This window comes from Scaptodrosophila lebanonensis, unplaced genomic scaffold (genome assembly GCF_003285725.1).
Source record: "Scaptodrosophila lebanonensis strain 11010-0011.00,11010-0021.00 unplaced genomic scaffold, SlebRS2 tig00001412-arrow-pilon, whole genome shotgun sequence".
NCBI classification, from domain to species: domain Eukaryota; kingdom Metazoa; phylum Arthropoda; class Insecta; order Diptera; family Drosophilidae; genus Scaptodrosophila; species Scaptodrosophila lebanonensis.
This window is the reverse complement of record NW_022060739.1, coordinates 8,236,201-8,257,168: the sequence shown is the minus strand read 5'-3', so window position 1 is coordinate 8,257,168 and position 20,968 is coordinate 8,236,201. Positions and strand designations below refer to the sequence as shown.

Here is a 20,968-nt window from a genome sequence, read left to right as displayed (position 1 = left end):
ATGTAATAAAAAATAAAATGAAATTAAATTGAATAATTTTCTTGCATTGCAATGCATGCAGATATATAAACAAGCAGTGGGAAAGCATACACTTAAATTAAAGTTTAATAAAATACACTACATATATACATACAAGTATATGGATATAGCGATGAATAATAGTTTACATACAAGTATATATGTATTTAGACAAGGCATTTCTTAAAGATTTTGTTACAAACTGAAAGCAGTTGAGGAAAGAACTTGTAAAAATTCTCAAAGAAAACAAAATTGAAAGAATAAATAGCGTAAAAAACACTAAATTAGTGCGTAAGACAAGTGGGCGCGGCATATGTGAAGGCATCTCGAAAGATAGTCGAATTCGTCAGTTTCCTTTTATTTCTTAGCATTTACAATTCATTTGCCAGCTGTAACAGCTCTTAGTTCTAACACTATCTTTTAATTTTCCCTTTGTTTGTTACATTTTATTTCTGTAGCAAAATTTGAAGCATCTTTTGAGTCTCCCGTGTCGCCGAAGTGCCAGCCCCACAAGTATTGTAAATAGCATTAGTAGGCAGTTCGTTAAAACCAGCAATAAGCTTAGAGTATATTTATAGAGGACACATTTCCACATCTAAAAACATCCACATCCTTTCCCACAACAATAAAACAATAAGTAAAGCAAACAAACACTCTGTCTTGTATCTCTGTACCTTCAGTCTAGCCTAAAGCTAAAACCAATTCAGCAAAAAAAAAAAAGAAATAAAGGAAGAAAGAAACTAGAGGAATGCGCATAGGATAAGTAAATGAATATACTTGAATAATACAACCTTAAATAAATTAATAAATAATTGTACATTTTCTATGACTAGCGGCAACAAGAACTATTGTTACAATTTTTTATGGCATATTTTATACGATTTTGTATATGTATGTATATAGAATTTTTACCTACACACCGTACACGTTTGTGCTCTAATTTAATGCATATAGTTTTCTAGCAAATTATTGAATACAAATAATTAAATACAGATAATTGTTAGTCACACAGTTTTAGGGTTAATGTTCGCCTGCAAGGCAGAACATAAAATATCTGTAACGTTTATAGAACTTCAAGTGAAATATACACAGAAATAAAAACAAAAACAAAAATTTATAAGTCATTACATTCTCATCATTGATTTGTATTCCTGTTTGTTCTTGATGGAAATCATTAAGAAAATAATTGCATATGTAAAACAAATTTGTAGTTAAAACTTGAAAATGGTAAAATGTTTAGCAAATAAATTTCAATAAAACGACAAAGAAATGCAGTAAATAAAAACAAATAAATGAAACAATACTGCAGCTTTTGAATTTTTATAGACAATAGGAAAAGAAGGCAGCATTGAAACCTGCAGCTTAAAAGCTTAAAGGCGTTCATTTGCAGGACCAAAAAGGGTCAACAACTTGCTGGATTACCTACGGATTCTGCCATTCTAAAAGTTTCCATACCTACTTCTTTAGCATGAACTGTGGGAAGGGCGCATTCACTTTTGGTACTAACCGATCCTTGTTCCTTGCACAAAGCTGTAAAACAATTTGTAATGTGCCTGAATAAGACAAATATTGTTTTGGTGGCACAGTAATTATCAATTACGTCCAACTGCCTGATGTAATGGTTTGGAAATTGAATACAATTTGGCGTCTGGCAGCACTAGACATTAGAACTTGCCAGCTGGTTTGAGGCTTGGCTAAGAATTCAACGCACATAGCTGGTGCATTTGAAACGTTCGAACAGTGAACATTAAAAAGGTTTGTGCAACAATTTTTGAAACATTAGTTTCCGTTCATTGGCAATTTCTTAAGCCTTTGTAAGTAGAGTCAGATATCCGGCATCATTGAAATCATTTAAAACGACATTTAGCATATTAAATCCAGTATACTTTCTGCTAGTTGGCAGCACTAATAAACTAGCTGGAAGCACCTACAAGCACGACAAATATTTGGCGAAGTGGCAACACTAACGTATTAGTATTTATTGCTTTAACAACTTCTTGCCTTTCCGTCCGCAAGTTTTGGGATTATAATTAGAAACAAACTGTTATATAAAATTAGCAGCAAAATAAATTCAAGCCATGAAAGTATATGTTTAAAGACTTTTCGTATTTTTCACACTTAAAATGCGGTCACACTAATTTTTTTTGTAACAGCTGCTCACACACTCCGACGGACTCAACAGAAAAATAAAAACAAATAATACTATTTGGAAATATTAACAGCCGGTGGATGTGTGGCGGCATTAGGCCGCATCTGTCGCCGCATCGCCGTAACGGATGGCGTCCGACGTCGCGGCTCTGGCCTTGCTGTTGGAACCGCCGCCCCCTGGAACCACTCTCAATGACAAGGACGCGAGCCATATTTGCCGACGTTCAGCCAGCGATCTGAGCTACAACGACTTCTACTGGCAATATATGCACAACAATTGGCCAGTTATCATAACCGATGTGTCCAATAACTGGGAGTGTCGGAACTGGATCAGGAGTGGGTCTGCGACGCCCGACGACAAGGACGATGAGGCGAATGCGAATATAAATACTGCCCACACGAACATCAACTTTGACTACCTCAAGAGCCGGATTGGCGACTGTTTGGTGCCTGTTGCCGATTGCAATGCAAAGTATTTCAATAGCCACGCCAAAATAGAGCTCAGGTTTTATGACTTTCTGGCACGCTGGCGACGGAGCATGCTGCAGAAGGAACATGAACAGGAGTTGAACAGCAACGTGATTGAGAAGGCAATGGCGTTGAATAATCTCTACCTCAAGGACTGGCATCTGGCGGCGCAGTTGCCCGCATACGAGTTCTATAGTGTGCCTAAATATTTTGCCTCCGACTGGTTGAATGAGCAGCTTGTGGCTTTGAAGAGGGACGACTATCGCTTTGTATACATGGGTCCCAGGAATTCCTGGTAAGCGCAACACATATACGAACTATATAAGAAGCGTAGAAGATTTACATTTTGCATTTCTGCAGGACCTCCTATCACGCCGACGTCTTCGGTTCGTACAGCTGGTCCACCAACATTGTGGGCAGGAAGAAGTGGCTGATCATGCCGCCCGGTGAGGAGACCAAGCTGGCCGATCGTTTGGGCAATTTACCCTTCAAGATTGACGAAGAATTGCTAGCGGAACAAAAAGTTCGCTTCTTTACCATCAACCAGTCGGCGAATGAGGCCGTATTTGTGCCCAGCGGTTGGTTCCATCAGGTGTGGAACGAGACGGACACCATATCAGTGAACCACAACTGGTTCAATGCCTGCAACGTGCCACTCGTGTGGCGCAACCTACAAACGAATATGCAGGCGGTGCGTAAGGAAATCGCTGACTGTAGTCAAATGGAAAACTTTGAGGCGCACTGCCAGACCATGTTGAGAGCCAGTTTTGGCATAAACTACCTCGATTTTATAGATCTTTTGGAATTCATAGCAGCCAGACGTCTAACGGCCCTCGAACACTTCACGATGGGAAACAAGAACAGCCTATTACTTTTTGATAGATATACAATGAACGAATATCATCTGCGCTATGATCTCGCGCGTCTGCGCCAACTGCTCGGCCACATCCTGGAGGATGAAACTGTGCGTCGAAGCACCAGTTCGGAGCTTTATAATCGTTGTGAGAGTCTGTTGCAGCGGCTCAAGCAATGCCCCGATATGGCATTGCCTGCTGAAATCTAAGATATTTTTATACCATTGTATTCATATACAATACAAAATATTTTAATAAGATTTTAAGCAAGTTTATAGACCATATTTGTATACACACATACTACAAGTATATATAGAAATCCGTACAATAAAGAGTTAATCATGAGAATTTATTCGCCATCTGGCCAACTAAAGTTCCCCGCAACAGGCAGAGTTCTTAGCCAATGGCAATGATCAATGACCTGGAATCCCAACTTGTCAAACATGCTACACGATGGGTTATTTTCTGGATTAACCAGCGCCATAACATCCTGCTTCAAACCTGCTATTCGTAATGCCATAGCCGTGGCTACCAAGCTGCCAAAGCCGCGACGCTTGTGTGTATTTCTCACTTGAAGTGCCCCCAAATAGCCACCCTGCAATCTTTAAAGGCATTACAGATTGAGTGGCAACTGAATGTCCGGGCACTTACCTTAGGCACCAGGCTACAAGCCGCTGTGTGCTCTCCTCATACAGGCCCACATTTACACACATTTTAATCTGACGTTTGACAAAATATAAAGATCCTTCATGCCGATTTGGCCAATCTGCATTAATAAGCGCAGCATCCTTGACTCGCAAGCTTCGCAGTACAAAGCCACTCGGCACGCTAGGAAAAAATATGATGAGTTATTTATTTTTAACAGCTTTTTGGTGTAGCTTAAGATTTAATTATAAAGTTGATAGCTTATAGTACATTTTTCTTACGCAAATATACAGGAATCTGGAATATTCGTTCTATAAACACAAACAAAGAATTCAAATTGAAAAACTAAATATATCGTTTAAGTCCTATAGCAAATGATATTGCTTTCTGATATTTATAACTTCTATTAAATTCGATTCACTAAAAAAAACCATAGTTTTCTTTCAAATATGAAAATACTAAATCTGTTAAATCAAATTGTCCCTACAGTAGAGCCGAGCTTTTTTTGGCATAGGTCTAACGCTTTGGGAGTTATTCTTAATCCTATAATCAAAGCTGAATGCGACATACAGAATTGTTTAGTCTGTCAACATTATCGTATCAAAACTGATTGTAACTCTAATCTACCACATTACGATTATAATTCACGCGATTACTTACTTCAGTTCCATCTGCAGCGCCCTTGCTGCGGGCATAAAATAGAGCTTAGTAATATCATCGTATTCTACTTCCAAACATTTCTCCCTTACGACTCTCGATAGAGCATCATAATGTCGAGTGGGTATGGAACTGCATTTGAAGCCCATCGACCAATCCAATAGCTGCAGCACTCGTGCCACGCCTCCATTTGTGCTGTTCAAGCTGCCCACAAACAACTGATAGCGATCCTAAAGAGTAAATACTCGTTAATGGGAGATAGTATCTAAAATTTGCACAATTTACACACCACAAAGATAAAGAGACCATCAGATCGGTGCTCTGCGAGCGAATACGCCTTTAGATTCTTAATTTCTGGCTCAGCTACCAGAAAGCGTATAAAATTATCCAAACAGTAGAATTCAGCGCAATAAGTGGGCCAATCGCGTTTGTAGAGTTCTTGAAAGGCCTGCAGCTCGTCGAGACCGATGGAAATAAGTCGATGAGGCTCCGACATATGGAACTAACTGAACTGCTTGCCTTGAAGCTGCTCGAGGTACTGAAGCAAAGACCGCCTTTGTTGTGTAGGCAACTTTAAAGAGCTCTTTTGCTCTCTCTTTCAGAAATTGATAAGGCGGGTTTGTTCTCTTATCTTATAGATATGATCTTACAGATTTTACGTGTAGATTGCCACACACTAGAAATTACGATTTTCTGTCAAATCTTATTAGTTATCAGGCCAGTAGTTGCCCTTTATCTTGGGCAAGCTCATCGACCAATAGTAGTGCTCATCCGTTCTCAGCGTAAACCCCAACTTCTCAAACAATTTAGCAGCAGCTATATTGCTCAACGAAACTAAGGCTGTCACGTCTTGTTCCAATTCATTGGATATCCGTTTGGCCATAGCGCCGACCACTTCAGCACCCAATCCTTGCCGTTTATATCGCCCCTGAACCTCCAGTGCGCCCAAGAAGCCGCTTTGCAGTCTGTCCGAATAATATACATATTTCTAAAGCTTGTCTGATGGAAATTAATGGAACTACCTTAAGCACCAGGCGCACAGCTCTTTAGAGTCGTCCTTGTAAACTCCCACATTCGCATTATTTTTTATGAGCAGCTGTATGAGTTTCAGGGATCCGCGATGCCGTGATGACCAAAGCTCGTTAATAATTGCAGCATGCTCCAATCGCAGGGGCTGCACAAAGTAACCATCGGGACAGCTACAAATATAACGAGGGTGTTCTGAAGGAAATAAATATTTGGAGATTCTTCCTATTCACCTCATATCCAGCGCCTTAGCCTTTTTACAATCCAGGTGATACATAATCGTCTTTTGTTCCTGTTCAAAGCTCAGACCAAGAGTGCTCAGAATGTGTTTATATAACAAGTGATGGCTCTCATATATGGAACTGACTTTATAGCCTCTGGACCAGTCCAGCAGTTCGAGTGCCATCTGCAACTCCTGTGTGCCGCATTGACTTAGATTGGCAAAGAAGAGTTGATAACGATGCTGCAAGAGTTGATAATTATAAAAATGATCTTGTTCTGTCTATCGTTACTCACGACTATAAGAAAGAGTCCATCGGTTCGCCAATCTTCGTCCAGTGTATAGAATGCTATCTGCTTCTCATCCTTTTCCAGCCAACGCAAAAAGTTGTCCAGCCAGAAATAGCCAACACAGTGCCTGGGCCAGTCTTTGCGGTAAAGCTTCTGTAGTTCTTTTAACTCTTTGGTGTCTGTTATGGCAGTCAGCTTGTGATTTATTTTCGAGCACATTCCGTAGCTGATAAGTTTTATTATATTTAGGATTTAAAAAGACTAATATGTACTGGCTTTTCAATAGTGTTGACGACGGCAGTGCAATGTTTTTAAATAAAACAGCTGATTTCAAAGCGCCAGTTGTGCTCTTAATTCACTTCTCTTCGTTCTGCCCACCTGTTGGCTTATAAATATTAACGTTATACTTTTCAACTTTTTGTCGCAGTAATTGTTTATCTATAACAAACGTCTTTACAATAAACATAAAACACAATTGCATGCTTTGCGAAGAAAATAACATCTTAAGTTGAAATAAAAAAAAGTGTGACCTATCGTTTTTGCGCAAGTGGACAGCTCCAAAGAACCAACTCTACAGTCAAATTGTCGCTAGGTGGCGCGACGAACTTTTTAATTGAAAACCTACCGTTCCGTGTGCCGGTAGAAGAAATTTAAATTTAAAATTAAGTAGAAGAATTTTAAAAATCTATTTGCTGATATTTATGTATATAGCAGTACAACAAACTTTCAATTTCAATCTGTTTGTCATTCTTAAGTGTTTTTTAAATATTGTTGCAGCTAAGATATTTAAAATATAGAAAATTATAGTCCCGTAAAATTTTTGAATAGTGAAACGCCATTTCTATTGCTACCAATCCCTCTAATTCCTCCCCAATCGATTCCAAATGACGTGATCCTCTGTTCTTAGTAATTTGAAAAAAACTTGTAACTTTTTATTAAACAGTGGGCGTTTTGCTTGCTTTTGATTTACATACAAGTACAACGTTGCTCGTGCCTCATCTTATACGAGTATAGGTCTATATACAGATACAAGTTACCGATGCTAGTTAAACGTATTCAATATGCCAATCGTTTATAGTACAATTAAGATTTATACAATAGACATTACAAATATTTACAGCTACTTAGTTAAGGACAAAAATTAAACGAACTTCATCGTCTCTTCGTTTGCTTCTTCATATTTTTAGCACATCTATAATTTTTTAGGCTTCTCAAGTAGTTTGTTGTTGTTTCTCGTCTTTGTCCTTCGCTCGATAGGAAAAAACGTTTCGTAACAGGAATAGTTGGGGGAGGAGAGGACAAGCTGTTAGGTTAGGACTGCTGCGCCTGTGTAGTTATTGTTGTTGTTGTGGCTGTCGTTGTTGGAGTAGGATTGCAAAATAGTTTGGCGGCGAGTGTTTTCTTCAGCTCCTGTATGGGTTTGCTGTCCTCCTCCTCGTCGAGGGGCGTGGCAGCGCGCTCTTGCTGCAGCCGTCGCAGCTCCTGAGCGAGCGTCTCCGAGGACTCGGACTGAGTGGGCGTGTGCGAAGATGTGGGCGTGGACGAGCATGTCGAGGAGGCTGAAGAGCGAGGCGTGGTCGTGGCCAGCGCAACGCTGCTCGCGGGCAAAGGCAGTGACTGTTGGTGCTGTTGCTGTTGTTGTTGTTGCTGCTGCTGTTGCGTGACCTTTCCCATGAATGTGCGAATCTCCTCGAAGTAGGACTCCTCAGTGGGATTCTCGCAAAAGCGTCGGATGCAGTGCATTCGCTCGCTGACGCCACTGAGCGCACTCATCGAGACGGCATCGCTCTCGTGCTTCTTGAGATGCCTGTCCAGGTTCGTCTGCTGGCCGAAGCAGCGCTCGCAGATCTCGCACTTGAAGGGCCGCTCCTTGTTGTGGATGTTGCGCACATGGCGCTGCAGATTCGAGGATATGCTGAAGGAACGTTCGCAGTATTTGCATTTGTAGGGCTGCTCGCCAGTGTGGGTGCGCAGATGGCGCGTCAGGTTGGCGGAGCGTGGGAAGATTTTGCCACAGAACTTGCAGGTGTAGCGATCCTTGTTGCGATTCGGATTAGGATTGGTTGGCACGCCGCTGCCCCCGACATTGCTGATCCTTGGCTTGCCTTTGCGTGCATGTTGCCGCGTTTGGAACTGTTGCTGTTGTTGTTGTTGGTTCTGCTGCTGTTGTGGCTGGAGTTGGAGCTGGCTTTGAACCTGTGGCTGTGCTTGAGCCTGCGCCTGCTGTTGCTGTTGTTGTTGTTGTTGCTGCTGCGACGAGGGCGTCACATTGGCAGACAGTTCCAGCGTAAGTGCTTCGCTAGCTCCCGGCCAGGACAAATCGTTGGGCGACTGCGTAGTCGTCGGCGTCTTCTTCAGCGGATGACGAAACGCAAAATCCGCGGGCGTCGCAAACACATTGCGATATTGCAGCGGCAGCGTCTTCGTCATGGCCTCCAGCAGCGTGGAGTGCAGCGCAGGTGGCGGTGGCGGCGGAACTGCAGGCACCGCTGACACCACCTGAGGCGCTGCTGCTGCCACTGCCCCCGTTGGCGGCGTTGTTGTCGCCTTCGTGCCCTCCCGCAGGGCCCGCAACATCTTTCTGCTCATATCGAAGCCAATGTCCGCCAACGAGGCCGCTATATGATTGTTGTTCAGCTCCTTCTCCTGCTTCACGCCCAGCACATGGGCGGCTGCTGCTGCCGCCGCCGCTGCTGCGGCTGCCGCTTGTTGTTGCTGCGCCGCCAACTCGTTGGCGAACATAATGAGATTGCTGTTCTCATCCTCCAGCAGCGCCTCGCCAGCCTCGTGCCGCTTGTGCGCCAGTCGCAGGTCCAGGGGCTGATCGTAGCTGCAACTGCGCCGCTTCGCCTTCTCATAGAGCTTGCCATACTGCTGCTGATGGTGGCGAGCTGTGGTGCTGGCCGTGGTGGTGCTGGTTGTTGCGGCTGTGGCCGATGTGCTTAGCGCGATATTCGAGGCAGCGGACAGATCGTAAGGTACATGTGATATATACGATGTGGGTATTAATCCTAAGGCAGGGTATACGCAGCCCTGTTTTGGGCTAGGAAGCATCTTTCTTGGTGAGTGGTCTTTCTCTCTCATAACTGATTGTTTGCGCTCTTATTGTAGTTGCTCTTGTTCCGTTCTCTATAGTTCTGATTGATAGCTGTTGCTTTTTATTTCTCCAGCTCTCTTCGCTTTCCGTAGTTTCCACAATTCAATGAATTTATGTACCTGCAATGAAAATGAAAAGTGAAGACTATGGTTTAGTACGCAATTGTGTTGAAATCTTACGCAAAGCTAACGCTTTTTGAAAAGCTAACAAATAAAATGTCGCAGTGTTCAACTACTTTGAAACTAAAGAAATGGCGTACTATATGGGATTACAACATTTCTCCCTCCGAAGAGTTATCATAATCGTATAATATATCTTAGCGAAAATCTCAGGAGTTTCGACTAATCCAACCTATCTATAGATATTATCCACACATAATTGTTCGTCATACTAAAAATTAATGTATATCTATAGATATAAGCCACAAACTATTATTCGTAATAAATTCAATAGTTATGTTGGATTTGAAAGAAAATGCAGACAAATAGAATAAGATTCCTGAAACTTATATTCATACTTAATAGAATCATTTTAAGAACATAGTAGAGAAATATAATATATATAAGGAAGTCCTTTATTAATTAATTCTAATCAAAAGCAGACAGATTAAATGCTTTTTTGATCGAAGAATACCGTCATTAGGGAATCATTGACACTGCATAATAATTTAATGTGTGGAAAAAGTTAGCAGAGGAGCTAGAGGGGTGAGAGTTTCTTTTTATTTAGAATTATTATTTTTTCATTTTAATTTATTTTCATTTCATTTATTTAAATAAATTGGCTCATAAATTTGTGTGTTTCTATAATTAGTTTATAAAATCTTATCTACTTAATATTTGCACCAGTAAATATTATTAATTCTTTCATAATATTAATGTGATTTAAAGGAGTTACTTTTTTATTTAGATAAGAGATGAAGACAAATAATATTGTTAAATATTTTTGTAATTTTTATAGACTTTTTTCTTTAGTTTTAAGTTCAATTTTTTGCTTTCTCTTTTACACCGACAGGTCTAATTGTCGATGAAATAATGAAATAAATCATTTCTAATGCGTTCTTTAAGAATTATTGATCTGCTCGTTGAAATTTGGTGTTTTTCGCTGCACACTTAGGCAGACGAGTCATCAGATTCCAACCTGATCCTATCCATGTACTTCCCCTCTTCAGACTCCGAGCCCGAAAAACAAAAAACTAACTCATCTAGCGCATCCATAATTATTATGACGCTGTTATTGACGTCATGTGAGGGACATTCCCTTATTGCCAAACAATATAATAGTTATTGTTTGCATTCTTGAATAGATATATTTTTGGTATGTCTGAGTTTGTACAGACATCTGTACATATGTACGGATCATATTGTGCCTATTATAGCGATCGCTTTGTAAACTTCAATTTTTCCATAACATATGTAGCATCTTTCATTTGGTCATGTCTTCCGTTCTGTTCTGTTTTCGTCGGCTTTTCGGCCCAATGCCAAAAGCGACGGCGTTGTCTAAAGTTTAAACAATTGTTCTATTGTGTATTATTTTAGGACACAAGCAGCGACAACAACAGCGGCAGCCTAAAACTGTTAACGGTAACTAGAGTGACGATTATGTAAGACAAACAGACGGCAGCAACTAAAATAAAAAAAGACACAGACACACAGACAGCCATCTAAGCTAACAAACAAACATGCATAACAGTAAGTAGTACATAGATGGGTATATACTATATAGTATGTATGTACGTGTGTAGTTATGGCAACTGTTAGGCCCGCTTTATGGCTCTGGGACTACGGCTGCCACTCAGGTGGAGGTCGTCCGATGTGCGTTAAAAGCCAAACTTTGTGCTGCGTAGGTGGCTCGGGTCGAGACTCTGACTCTGACTCTCTGGGCTGCTGTTCTTCAGCAGATGGCAGCAGATGGAACGGCATGTCATGTGAACTACTAAGTACAACAAAGTAAAGTATTTGCCAACTGTTGCTGCAACAACAACAACAACAACAACAACAGCAGCAGCACCAACAACTCCCAACAACAAACACCAAGACAGTCGCCTCTGAAGTGGGCGACTTGATGTATGCGATTTGCTTTCTAGAACAGAATTTTTCACGAGACATTTTCCGTTGCCCCTGCAATTACGAGCGGCTTTGACAAACGCACAACACATTTAGCGAGAAATTGCAACAACTACAACAACAACAGCACTAATAACAACAAAGCAACAAATTGCCTTTTGTGTGGGCTGCCGCTGCTTTTGGCCAAAAAGTAAATTAGCCGCATTAGCAGCTCTGAATTAATGTTTTGCGATATTTTGTCAGAATTGTTGAGAATGCGAGCTGGGTTCGTGTCGGTGTTGGTGCTTGCGAACTTTTATGGGCTACTGTTCTGCTGCCAGAGAGACGCTTAAGCTTAACAGGTTTTGTATAGCGTTAAGTCTTTGGTTAGGTGTTCTTTCGAAAGAGCAACAACAACTTTAAAGTTGATTAATTGTTGAAAAAACCATGCAGTTATATTTGAGAAATAATGGTATTACTTGTATATAATTATTTAATTTCATTTGCCTTTAATAAGTTTCTTAGTTTTAAAATCTTTATACTACCTTTATGTCAAGTGGCAATGCATTGTTCAAATCTCCTCCGCCACCCACGTATCGATAATTGGCTACACTTAACAGATTTAAATAGATTTATAGTTGGTGTTTAAGGAGGAAACTTTTTTCAAATAAATCCTTAACCATCTTGGAGGCCAACATTTCTTCTTAAGCAGAATTCGCAAGTCTTCTCTGTACACAGAAACAATATTTTGATTGCTTGAGAATTTCAAAAGACAGGAGAAACACATTTTGAAATACCTTTAAAGACGTTTGTAGACAGCATTACTAATTAAATTAACATTTATTTAATCAGAAATGATGATTTGTATTAAATGGGTGTTAGTTTTCTAGATCCTCATATACATTAGAATAATATTTTTCTTGTCTGCTTACATTTTTTTCTTACGAACTCAAAACTATTGAATTAGAGATGACAAGAGAAGATATATGAGTATCTATGAAAATAATTTATACGCAATCGTTTATATCTAGGCAGCTAGTTATTTAGGAATTTCCCTCGTAATGGTAACTAAATTTTCTCTAATTTGTTGTGATAAATAATTTAGAGTAGAGTTTTCTTTGCACTTGTGCCTCCAGCTTTCCCAGGCAAGTCACCTGCCAGCAAAATTTCGCAAGCAGGCAGCAACAACTTCCAGCCGATGTCGACTCATGTGTTTATAATTTGTTGCAAACGTGCAAAATGCTTGACAATTATAGCCAAGACATGCTGGACACTTTGGAGCAAAAGCTAAAGCCAAAACGGATGCCAAAAGAAGATGATGATGAACACAAAAAAAAAACCAATTAAAGAGCAACAAAGTTTTAGCGACCGACAACGAGAGCAATGAAGCAGTTCAAAAAATGGACGGTGAAGGTACAACAACAGCAACAACAACTACAACTATTACAACAACAAGCAGAGCAAAAAGAAAAATACAGCAGCGGCAGCAACAACAACAACATAGTCGCATGTTGCAAAGAAAAGTGAAATCAAAGTTGTAAAACCGCGAAAAACGCAGTCAGGCAGACAAACAGACAGAGACACATAACAGCAACAACAGCAACAACAAATGCGGCGACAACTAGTGGTAACAGACGCGCTCCAGATTGAAAATGTCCAGTGGAAGATGTTGACAACCGGCAACGTCAACGATGTTGCTATCTTAGGCAACAGAAACAGAAACAGCAACGGCAACAACAACATTAGCCATGAGGTGAGGTGGAAAGCGAATCTGTTGACAATTTTGTGCCTGGTCTGGCCTGGCCTGGCCCGGGCCTGCAAATTAACCTGATCATGTTTAAATGATTTTAATGCGACGCAATGCAAAACCCATCATCATCATTATCAGCAGCAGTGGCAGCAACAGCACCAGCAACAGCAAAAGCGGCAAACGTTGCAGCCACAGCCACAGCGGCAGCAAATTCATAATTATTAGTTGGTTAATTATAAAGGTAAGGCCTCCAGCTCTAGCGCCAGCACCAATATCCTCATCATCAGCACCATCATTAGCAGCAGCAGTCACAGCAGCCTTAGCAGCCTTAGCAGCAACAGCAACATCATTATAATCATTATAATCATTGGGTGCCACTTTGGTTTCGCCGAACGCCTGCCTGCCTGTCAACTGCTATCCCCCGTGTCTGCCCCAATGAGTGTCGCACGAGCATAATCAACCGCAACCAAAAGCAATGGAGCCATGCAGCCATGCAGCGATAGAGGAGACATCGGCAACAGAGTGGAGAAGCGAAGAGAGGAGAAGAGAAGAGACACACACAATGAAAAACGAGAGTAAAATCCAAAGCAGCAGAAATATGCCAGGCCGCGCACTGAAATGGAAAATTAAACCTTGTTACATCAGCCGAAAGCAAAATGCAACAAAAATAAAAACAAACAAGCCAGCAAGCAAGAGGCAACAACAACAACAACAACAACTGCAACAAATGACAAGCGTTGCAGCGACAAAAGTTTGTTGGCAGGATCAGTGCACAGCGACTTAGAGACTCATTCACTCACATACGAGTATGGGCAACACGCACACTCTCACTGCCGTAGACGACGACGACGACGCTCTCTAACGAGGCAACCTGATACCAAATTCGTAGCAACAGTCACAGCAAACGGTCAGCATACAAACGAACAGGCCAACACGCACACACACACACACACACACACGCATACCTACGAGTGTGCACCAAGTTGTGGCAGGTAATGAAAAATGTGCGAGTGGGCAGCAAGTTGGCGAGACAGGGTTTGAAAGTCATACACGAGCTGATTTAAAGCTGATTTTAAATGTACAAGCGATGCTGCTCTAAGGCCCACAATTATTTACCTTACATTACCAAATGAGTTGGAAATGTACAGAGAGCAGCTAATAGGACTTACAGCTAATAATAATGGCGCGAGTTCAAGCAACTAAGCCCATGATTAAGCTACCAAATGAAGGACCTTCAAAATTCAAAAACTAATTCCTGCCAAAAGCCAAGACATTGCAACTCTAAATTAAATAAAACAAATTATACGTGATCTTAAAACTTTGCATTATAAACTAAATTCTAATTTGTATGCTCTCTGCTCTTCTTTTTATTTATTTATTTATGCCAACAAACATTGACTGTCGATATAGGAGGAATATATATATAAATTATAATAGGCATCTTGTAAGCTAGAAAAGTCTAAGAAGGAGAAATCGAATCAAATTACAATAATCTCTAATTAACGACCTGGTGGGGGAATATTATTTGCCCTTCGGCTAGCTGCACATTCTCTCTCTGCACATTCCTAGTCTGGCAATGTTTATTTACTTTGCATTTGCAAATAGTTAACAACTATTTAGCTCTTTAATTAGCAACAGAAGAAGATTTATTGAAGCCATTGCGTTGTCACACCAACTCTTGTAAATTCTTTATTCGTTCTAATGTCGAACAAGGCATTAGACGATATTTCAAATATCAGCCTAGGTGTTATATAAAAAGGAAAATGAACTGCATTTTAAAGTGGCGTTTCTGGACCGATTCAAGAAATTCTGTTCATAAGTATTAGGAATTTTATATAAAAAAAATGGAAAAGCTACAACTTTAAAATACTCTGTGGGGAATAATTATAGACATTTAAAAAACATGTACAATTTAACGAAATTTAAATAAAAGAAATGGGTATTGAAATCCACGTAAAGGGTGTTTGATTAAAAATGCCAAGAATTAACGAAAATAACTAATAGGGGGTGAAAACTAGGAATACACTAGCACCTTGCATTCCGGATAATAATTAGGGAATGTGTCAGAAACTGAGGATGCACTATTTTTGAATATTAAGACCTTTTCAATGGAGTTAATAATGAATTCCCCTTTTAAAATATCAAAGGAGATATCACAATTTTGATAAAGTAATATTAAATAATAAAATATAAATATTTAGATGAGTAGGAAGAGCATTTTGATAATATTATTTAAAAAACCGTTAGAGAAACTGTATGCTGTGGCATTGTTTGAATGTTGAAACAAAAAACTTGTAGCTCAGATACCATTAAAAGGATAAAAGGCATTGCAGGAACAATCAGTGACTGTATTTTAGCTAACATACTTTTGCAAAGAGAGACAGGAGCAGGTGGAAAACATATAAGACTCAGACTCGAGCGACTTTAAACTTCCATTTATGGCAAAACCTTTTGCTTCTTTTGTTTTTATTCTTTTTATATTTACTTCAAAACTTACTGGAAACGGAAGGAGAAAGGCTTAAAAGTATAATCTATAAAGCGCTTTAACAGTCATTTAAATGCCTGTATTTCAAGCGCAAAATGTTGGCATAAAATTAGAAAATTTAAAATTTATTAAATTATATTGATGTGATTAATGACTTATTACTGCCGGCAGAAAGAGAGAATTTTCAAATCAGTACTTAATTCTAATGCCAATTCAAAAGTCAATAAAGTTGATTATCCCCCCAAAGCACATTTTGTGCGCGCTGGAAATAGTTGTTGAAAGAAGGCAATCGTACATGCAACAAAAAGCAGCAACAACAACAGCTGCTGCCACTGATGCTGATACCGATGATGATGACGCTAGTGGTGCTGCTGATGATGATGATGTTGATGATGTTGAAGCCGATGCTGCTGGCGCTGTTGCTGTTGCTGCTGTTGCTGTTGCTGCTGGTGGTGGTGGTGCCTAGTGACGATGCACCGTCGAGTGCCAACTGCACCACTTTTGCGCGGTGGACACAACAACAAGTGTAGCAGCAACAACAGTTGCAGGCAGCAAACATCTCCAAATCACGTCTTGTACGTTGTTGTTGCTGTTGCTGTTGCTGTCGTCGCTGTTGCCGTTGCTGTTGCTGTTGCTGTCGCCTCGCTGCGTTACATATCTTGTTGTCTAGATTGGCTGGATGGTTGGATGGCTGGATGGCTGCCTGCCGTACGATCGTCAGTGAAATAAAAAGTGAGAGTGACATCGGAAATTGTTTCAATTTTCAAACGAAACCAGCAAACTAACAAACGATGTTGCCGCAATCGCCACAATTGCCATCGTCATCATCACCAGCAACAACAACAGCAGCGGCAGCAACATCAACGGCCTGCCGACCATCGTCGCGTCGGTCGTTGGTCGTTGGTCGCTGGTCGCTGAACGTTAGAGCCTCAGCTCGTGGTCGTAATGAATGAATGTCGAAAACTGTATCGAAAACAATTTTTCTACGTATGCGCCTCGTCTAGAGGCAAGGCAGCAAGTGCTTTCCCAATGGGGCTGCAACATCAGCCTGCCTGCTGCCTGCCTGTTGCCTGCCAGCCTTCTCTATCTCGACCAGTTGCTGTTGCCTCGCCGCCAGGCAGGCTGTTGCCATCGTCGTCGATGCATCCTGTTGTTTGTTATACTTTTTCTATGTTTTTTATTTCTTACTTTTTTATATAACTAGCACACACACACACACACATACACACAGAGAGAGACAGACATCCACATGCCTAAAGGCAGATTAAAGGCTGAATAATGTAACGTCGCTGTCCATTTGCCTCCAATTGGCCCATTCATGCACAGAAACCGAAACAGCAACAGTGAGAGAGTCTCGATCGACGCCGCATTTGTCTAGAGTCCGTCCGCAACTCACCGTAACTGAAATAATTGAAATTTTTTGGCGCATTTCAAAGGTGCAAAATGGATTTACTTGCAGTTACACGTATTCGTACTATACGAGTACTCGTACTCGTACTCGTACTGCCTTAACTATTTGTTGAGCAATTTTTTGTGGTATTTTGATGTCCCTCTATTTAGTTGGCTCATTTGTAAATGACAGACAAAGCTGGTCAAACATACAAATGGGCCATAAATTAAGCTCAGTTCGTTGGAAAACCAAAAAGAAAAACCGCACTTCCATCGATGGCAGCCACTGATAGAGCTATAAAACAGAATGGAGGTGGGCTGCCTATTGAAAATAAAGCAATATCTATCGGACATGTGTCGAACTCCACTTGAATATATTTATGCTTTTGCGTAATTAATTGCCACAGTTACTCAACTCTATAAATGTCAGGTGTGCACATTTTCAGGAAGGGATCCTAGTTTAACAATAAAAACATTTATTCAGTTTTATTCAAACAGAATTTTGGCAACACGTCAATTGAATTAATTGCCATTAATATTAAAAGATCAAGCTGAAGAGAGAGATACATTGATCTAAACAACAATTATTTAGCCGGGAAACTCATAAATATTTAAAACTAGATTTATAGTACGTCGATTATATGCACTGCTCTTTCGGCTTATTAGAAAATTAATTGAGTAGAAGAGATAGCATTTTATATTTATAGTGCATGATACTGAGAACAAGCAGGGAAACAAATCACTACCTTAACTTTACAATCTCATTATATTATAACTATTTTCAATTTCCTTTTATTTTTCCTTTCTCCCACTCCTATTAGCACTTCTTCATCTGGTAGAAAGGGAAATTGTGATTATAACTTCATTTTTGTTTTGACTCCATTGCTGTAAGTTCCTCTTGGAATGCGACTTGTTGGTGATATTCATACATAAATGCTTGTACTTCGTGACTCTAGATTCACTTTTGTGAACAGGCTGATTCATAAATATAATCATATCTAAAGAATTACAAACTTATAGACCAACTGAAATAAATCTTTTAGTGCAAATATATGCCTTTATATCTTCCTTTAAAAGATCACTTTGTAGAATTTGTCTCCTTTTACACCGCAATTGAAATAATTAAATGAATCAAAAGCGTCGTATACGTAACGCAGACTGATGATTCTATGGTTATGCTATATAACATGTATTTAACGGATAGAAGGCTGGCGATGGCGCAAGATAGAGACTCTAAGCATTTAGAGATGCCTGCACATTTCAAAAGGAAAAGAACTAGAGCCATAACGCTTAACTTGATTTTTTTTACAGCTTCGAAACTGATAAATAAAGCACACTTAAAGCCCTCAAGTTGTTGTATAATGTGAAGGAATAGACTTAGAGCAGTAACTAAGAGCAGTATTATCAATAGATCGTTTATCTTCAACATGCTGATCGGCATTTGCAAGCCCTTCAAACGCTTGCGGCAATTAAGGCCGCTTAGGTTTGCCTAAAAGTAGACTGTGACTTACTCGTAAACGGTTTTGGATTTAACTGCAAACCCGCTGATGACTTTGAACCTGCAGCCTTGACTGACAATAAGTGCTTCCACTAAGCTCTTACTAAGTCACGCTCTAATGATGCTTAGTTCCAGCTTCCACTAATTGCATGACCAAAAAAAAAATAAAATAAAAAATTACATGTAGATCCCACTGCGCCTCAGTGAATGTGCAGTTCCAGCAAAATTTGAAAGTATGACCAACCCATAAACAACAACATTAACAACAACAATAACAGCCGAAACTACATATGAGACGACGACGACGAAGACGACGAGTACGGCAAAAAGTATTCAAATATTTAATTGAAAGAAACACTTTAAGCTAACAAAAATAATTCACATTTCACGACTTCATCAATTCGAGTCCACAAATCAGCGAACCAACTGCTGCCACCATATAGTTGATTGCCTAAACGTTTCAACAGCTCAGCATTTTTAATGCAATTAATTAAATTTTTATTTCTTCATTGAGCGACGATCGTCTATCCGTCTGTCTATCCGTCTGTCTGCATTTGCAGCTACTTACGATACATCTTTGTGTACGAGTACGTGTACTACTTGTAGTATAGTAAGTATGTGAGTGTGGAAGCAACCCATTTGATTTCGATTTATTACCACACACCAGCAAATGATACAATTATTTATATGCGCGTCAGGCCAAACGAGAGCGGCAACTGGCCAGTAATGACGACTGGCCATTGGCATCAGCATCAGCATCAGCATCAGCATCATGATCGGCAACGGCAACGGAATCGTCGTCGTCGTCGTCGTTGGCCAGTTAAGCTTGTTCTAGCTGAAAGCGATAGCCAAACAGCCTGTGTGTCAGCCCCTTGGCCAGCCACGGGTACGGGCATATATGAATGCACCACCGTATATACGTTTCTCGATCCAATCTTTGTATAAACTCTATTAAAAATAACGAAATAGAAGCAACGACAGCAGCGACAGCGACGGCGGCGGCAGCGGCAAAAAAAAAGAAACCATATCAACATTCACATCATAAGTAAACCAGTTTGCACCTGAGAGAGGAAGAAGAAAGTTGTCTTGGCCATTTTGGTGCCTTGGCTATAGGAAAGAAGCATAAAAAAGCAACAAACTCTATATTGTATATAAATTTTTTCTTTAACTGGGCAAAAGGAGCAGCTCTAAGGCTATTCGATAAATATTTGCTGCACTCGGAAAAAAAGGGTGCTCCCTTTATAACTTTATAACAAATGAAATAAATGCAATTCTTTTGCTGGACTTCTACTTGGACTATAAAGCTAGCCATGAGTCGATAGCTGAGTAAGAATATAAATAAGATTATTTTATAAATTTCCTTTTCCATTAGGTGTTCATTATTTATTGTATTATTATTTTATTTTAAAAAACTTGCCTGCCTTTTAGTGACACATTTAAATGGTGTCTTGCGATCAAAACAATAAATTGAAATTGTTGACTCAACATTTGATGACCCCAATCAATCTATCCAGTAATGCTTCATTTCTTTTACGGACAAACAACATCAAATAATGGCAGTGAGGGATTAGAATGCTTTCAAATGCTCAGCTGTAATGTTCGAAATGAAAGCTTTTCCAATTCATGTTACTATACTAATCACGAAGACAATGAAAATATCAAATCTATATGCCATCCGAACCGAAGAACATATATTCATGGTGTATGCTAATTAAGTAAGAATTCTCAGATGTTTTCAACGATCAGTCCACTATTGCCTTTAATACAAGGATTGGCCATATCATAACGGAAACAGCAAATGTTTAAGATAGAAAATATGTGCATATAAGAAAACATATGCTATACAAAAGAATTTCAAACAAGAGCGAATCATTGTACTATATTTTAATGTAACATCAAAATTAAATGAATTGTAATTTTCAATGAAAATTAAACGACGATTTAAAATTAGCCTTTTTTCACATCTAAATACAAATTGTGACCATTTGTTTCGTATATCGACCATGAACACCAACTTAATAAATTTAAAGTGCATTCAAATAACTAATTATTTTTGCAAGCCACAAATTGAAGTTCAATACAAAGTGTTTAAGAAAATGTGAATATGTAAGTTGTGAATAGTCTAATTTTTGAAATAAATTACGACTTAAACTGGTAAGCGCTTATTAAGAATGTAAAGAAGTATTTATTTGATACGTTTTCCAGACTTGAAGCTATTAATAATAATGTTTTATTTATTTATTTAATTATGTCAAAATGGAAGTTAAATTTGTATTAAAACCTGTCGATTTACATGTGGCCTGAAAGCACATTTCACTCCAAGTATCTCTATTTTAATGCTCAAAATCAACTGCCGTTCATTTAGACTAATAAATACAAAT

General features: G+C 39.5%; 4 protein-coding genes across 4 annotated transcripts; 1 reads left to right on the top strand and 3 right to left on the bottom strand.

The window, feature by feature from the left end:
- Positions 1 to 2,279: 2,279 nt before the first annotated feature.
- Positions 2,280 to 3,820, top strand: LOC115631208 (2-oxoglutarate and iron-dependent oxygenase JMJD4 homolog). The gene is made up of 2 exons (XM_030527913.1): positions 2,280 to 2,929; positions 2,995 to 3,820. The coding sequence occupies exons 1-2, from the start codon at positions 2,295 to 2,297 to the stop codon at positions 3,695 to 3,697; spliced, it is 1,338 nt and encodes a 445-aa protein (XP_030383773.1). The 5' UTR covers positions 2,280 to 2,294; the 3' UTR covers positions 3,698 to 3,820.
- On the bottom strand, positions 3,761 to 5,286 carry LOC115631209. The gene is made up of 4 exons (XM_030527914.1): positions 5,080 to 5,286; positions 4,794 to 5,020; positions 4,140 to 4,316; positions 3,761 to 4,090 (listed from the first exon to the last, which is right to left on the bottom strand). The coding sequence occupies exons 1-4, from the start codon at positions 5,284 to 5,286 to the stop codon at positions 3,838 to 3,840; spliced, it is 864 nt and encodes a 287-aa protein (XP_030383774.1). The 3' UTR covers positions 3,761 to 3,837.
- A 203-nt stretch (positions 5,287 to 5,489) lies between these two features.
- Positions 5,490 to 6,545, bottom strand: LOC115631312. Its single transcript, XM_030528026.1, has 4 exons — positions 6,333 to 6,545; positions 6,050 to 6,279; positions 5,813 to 5,989; positions 5,490 to 5,755 (listed from the first exon to the last, which is right to left on the bottom strand). The coding sequence occupies exons 1-4, from the start codon at positions 6,543 to 6,545 to the stop codon at positions 5,497 to 5,499; spliced, it is 879 nt and encodes a 292-aa protein (XP_030383886.1). The 3' UTR covers positions 5,490 to 5,496.
- An 827-nt stretch (positions 6,546 to 7,372) lies between these two features.
- LOC115631309 (early growth response protein 1) lies at positions 7,373 to 9,646 on the bottom strand. The gene is made up of 3 exons (XM_030528024.1): positions 9,603 to 9,646; positions 9,033 to 9,542; positions 7,373 to 8,972 (listed from the first exon to the last, which is right to left on the bottom strand). Exons 2-3 carry the CDS (start codon positions 9,408 to 9,410, stop codon positions 7,638 to 7,640), a joined length of 1,713 nt encoding a protein of 570 aa, XP_030383884.1. The 5' UTR covers positions 9,411 to 9,542; positions 9,603 to 9,646; the 3' UTR covers positions 7,373 to 7,637.
- Positions 9,647 to 20,968: the final 11,322 nt, after the last annotated feature.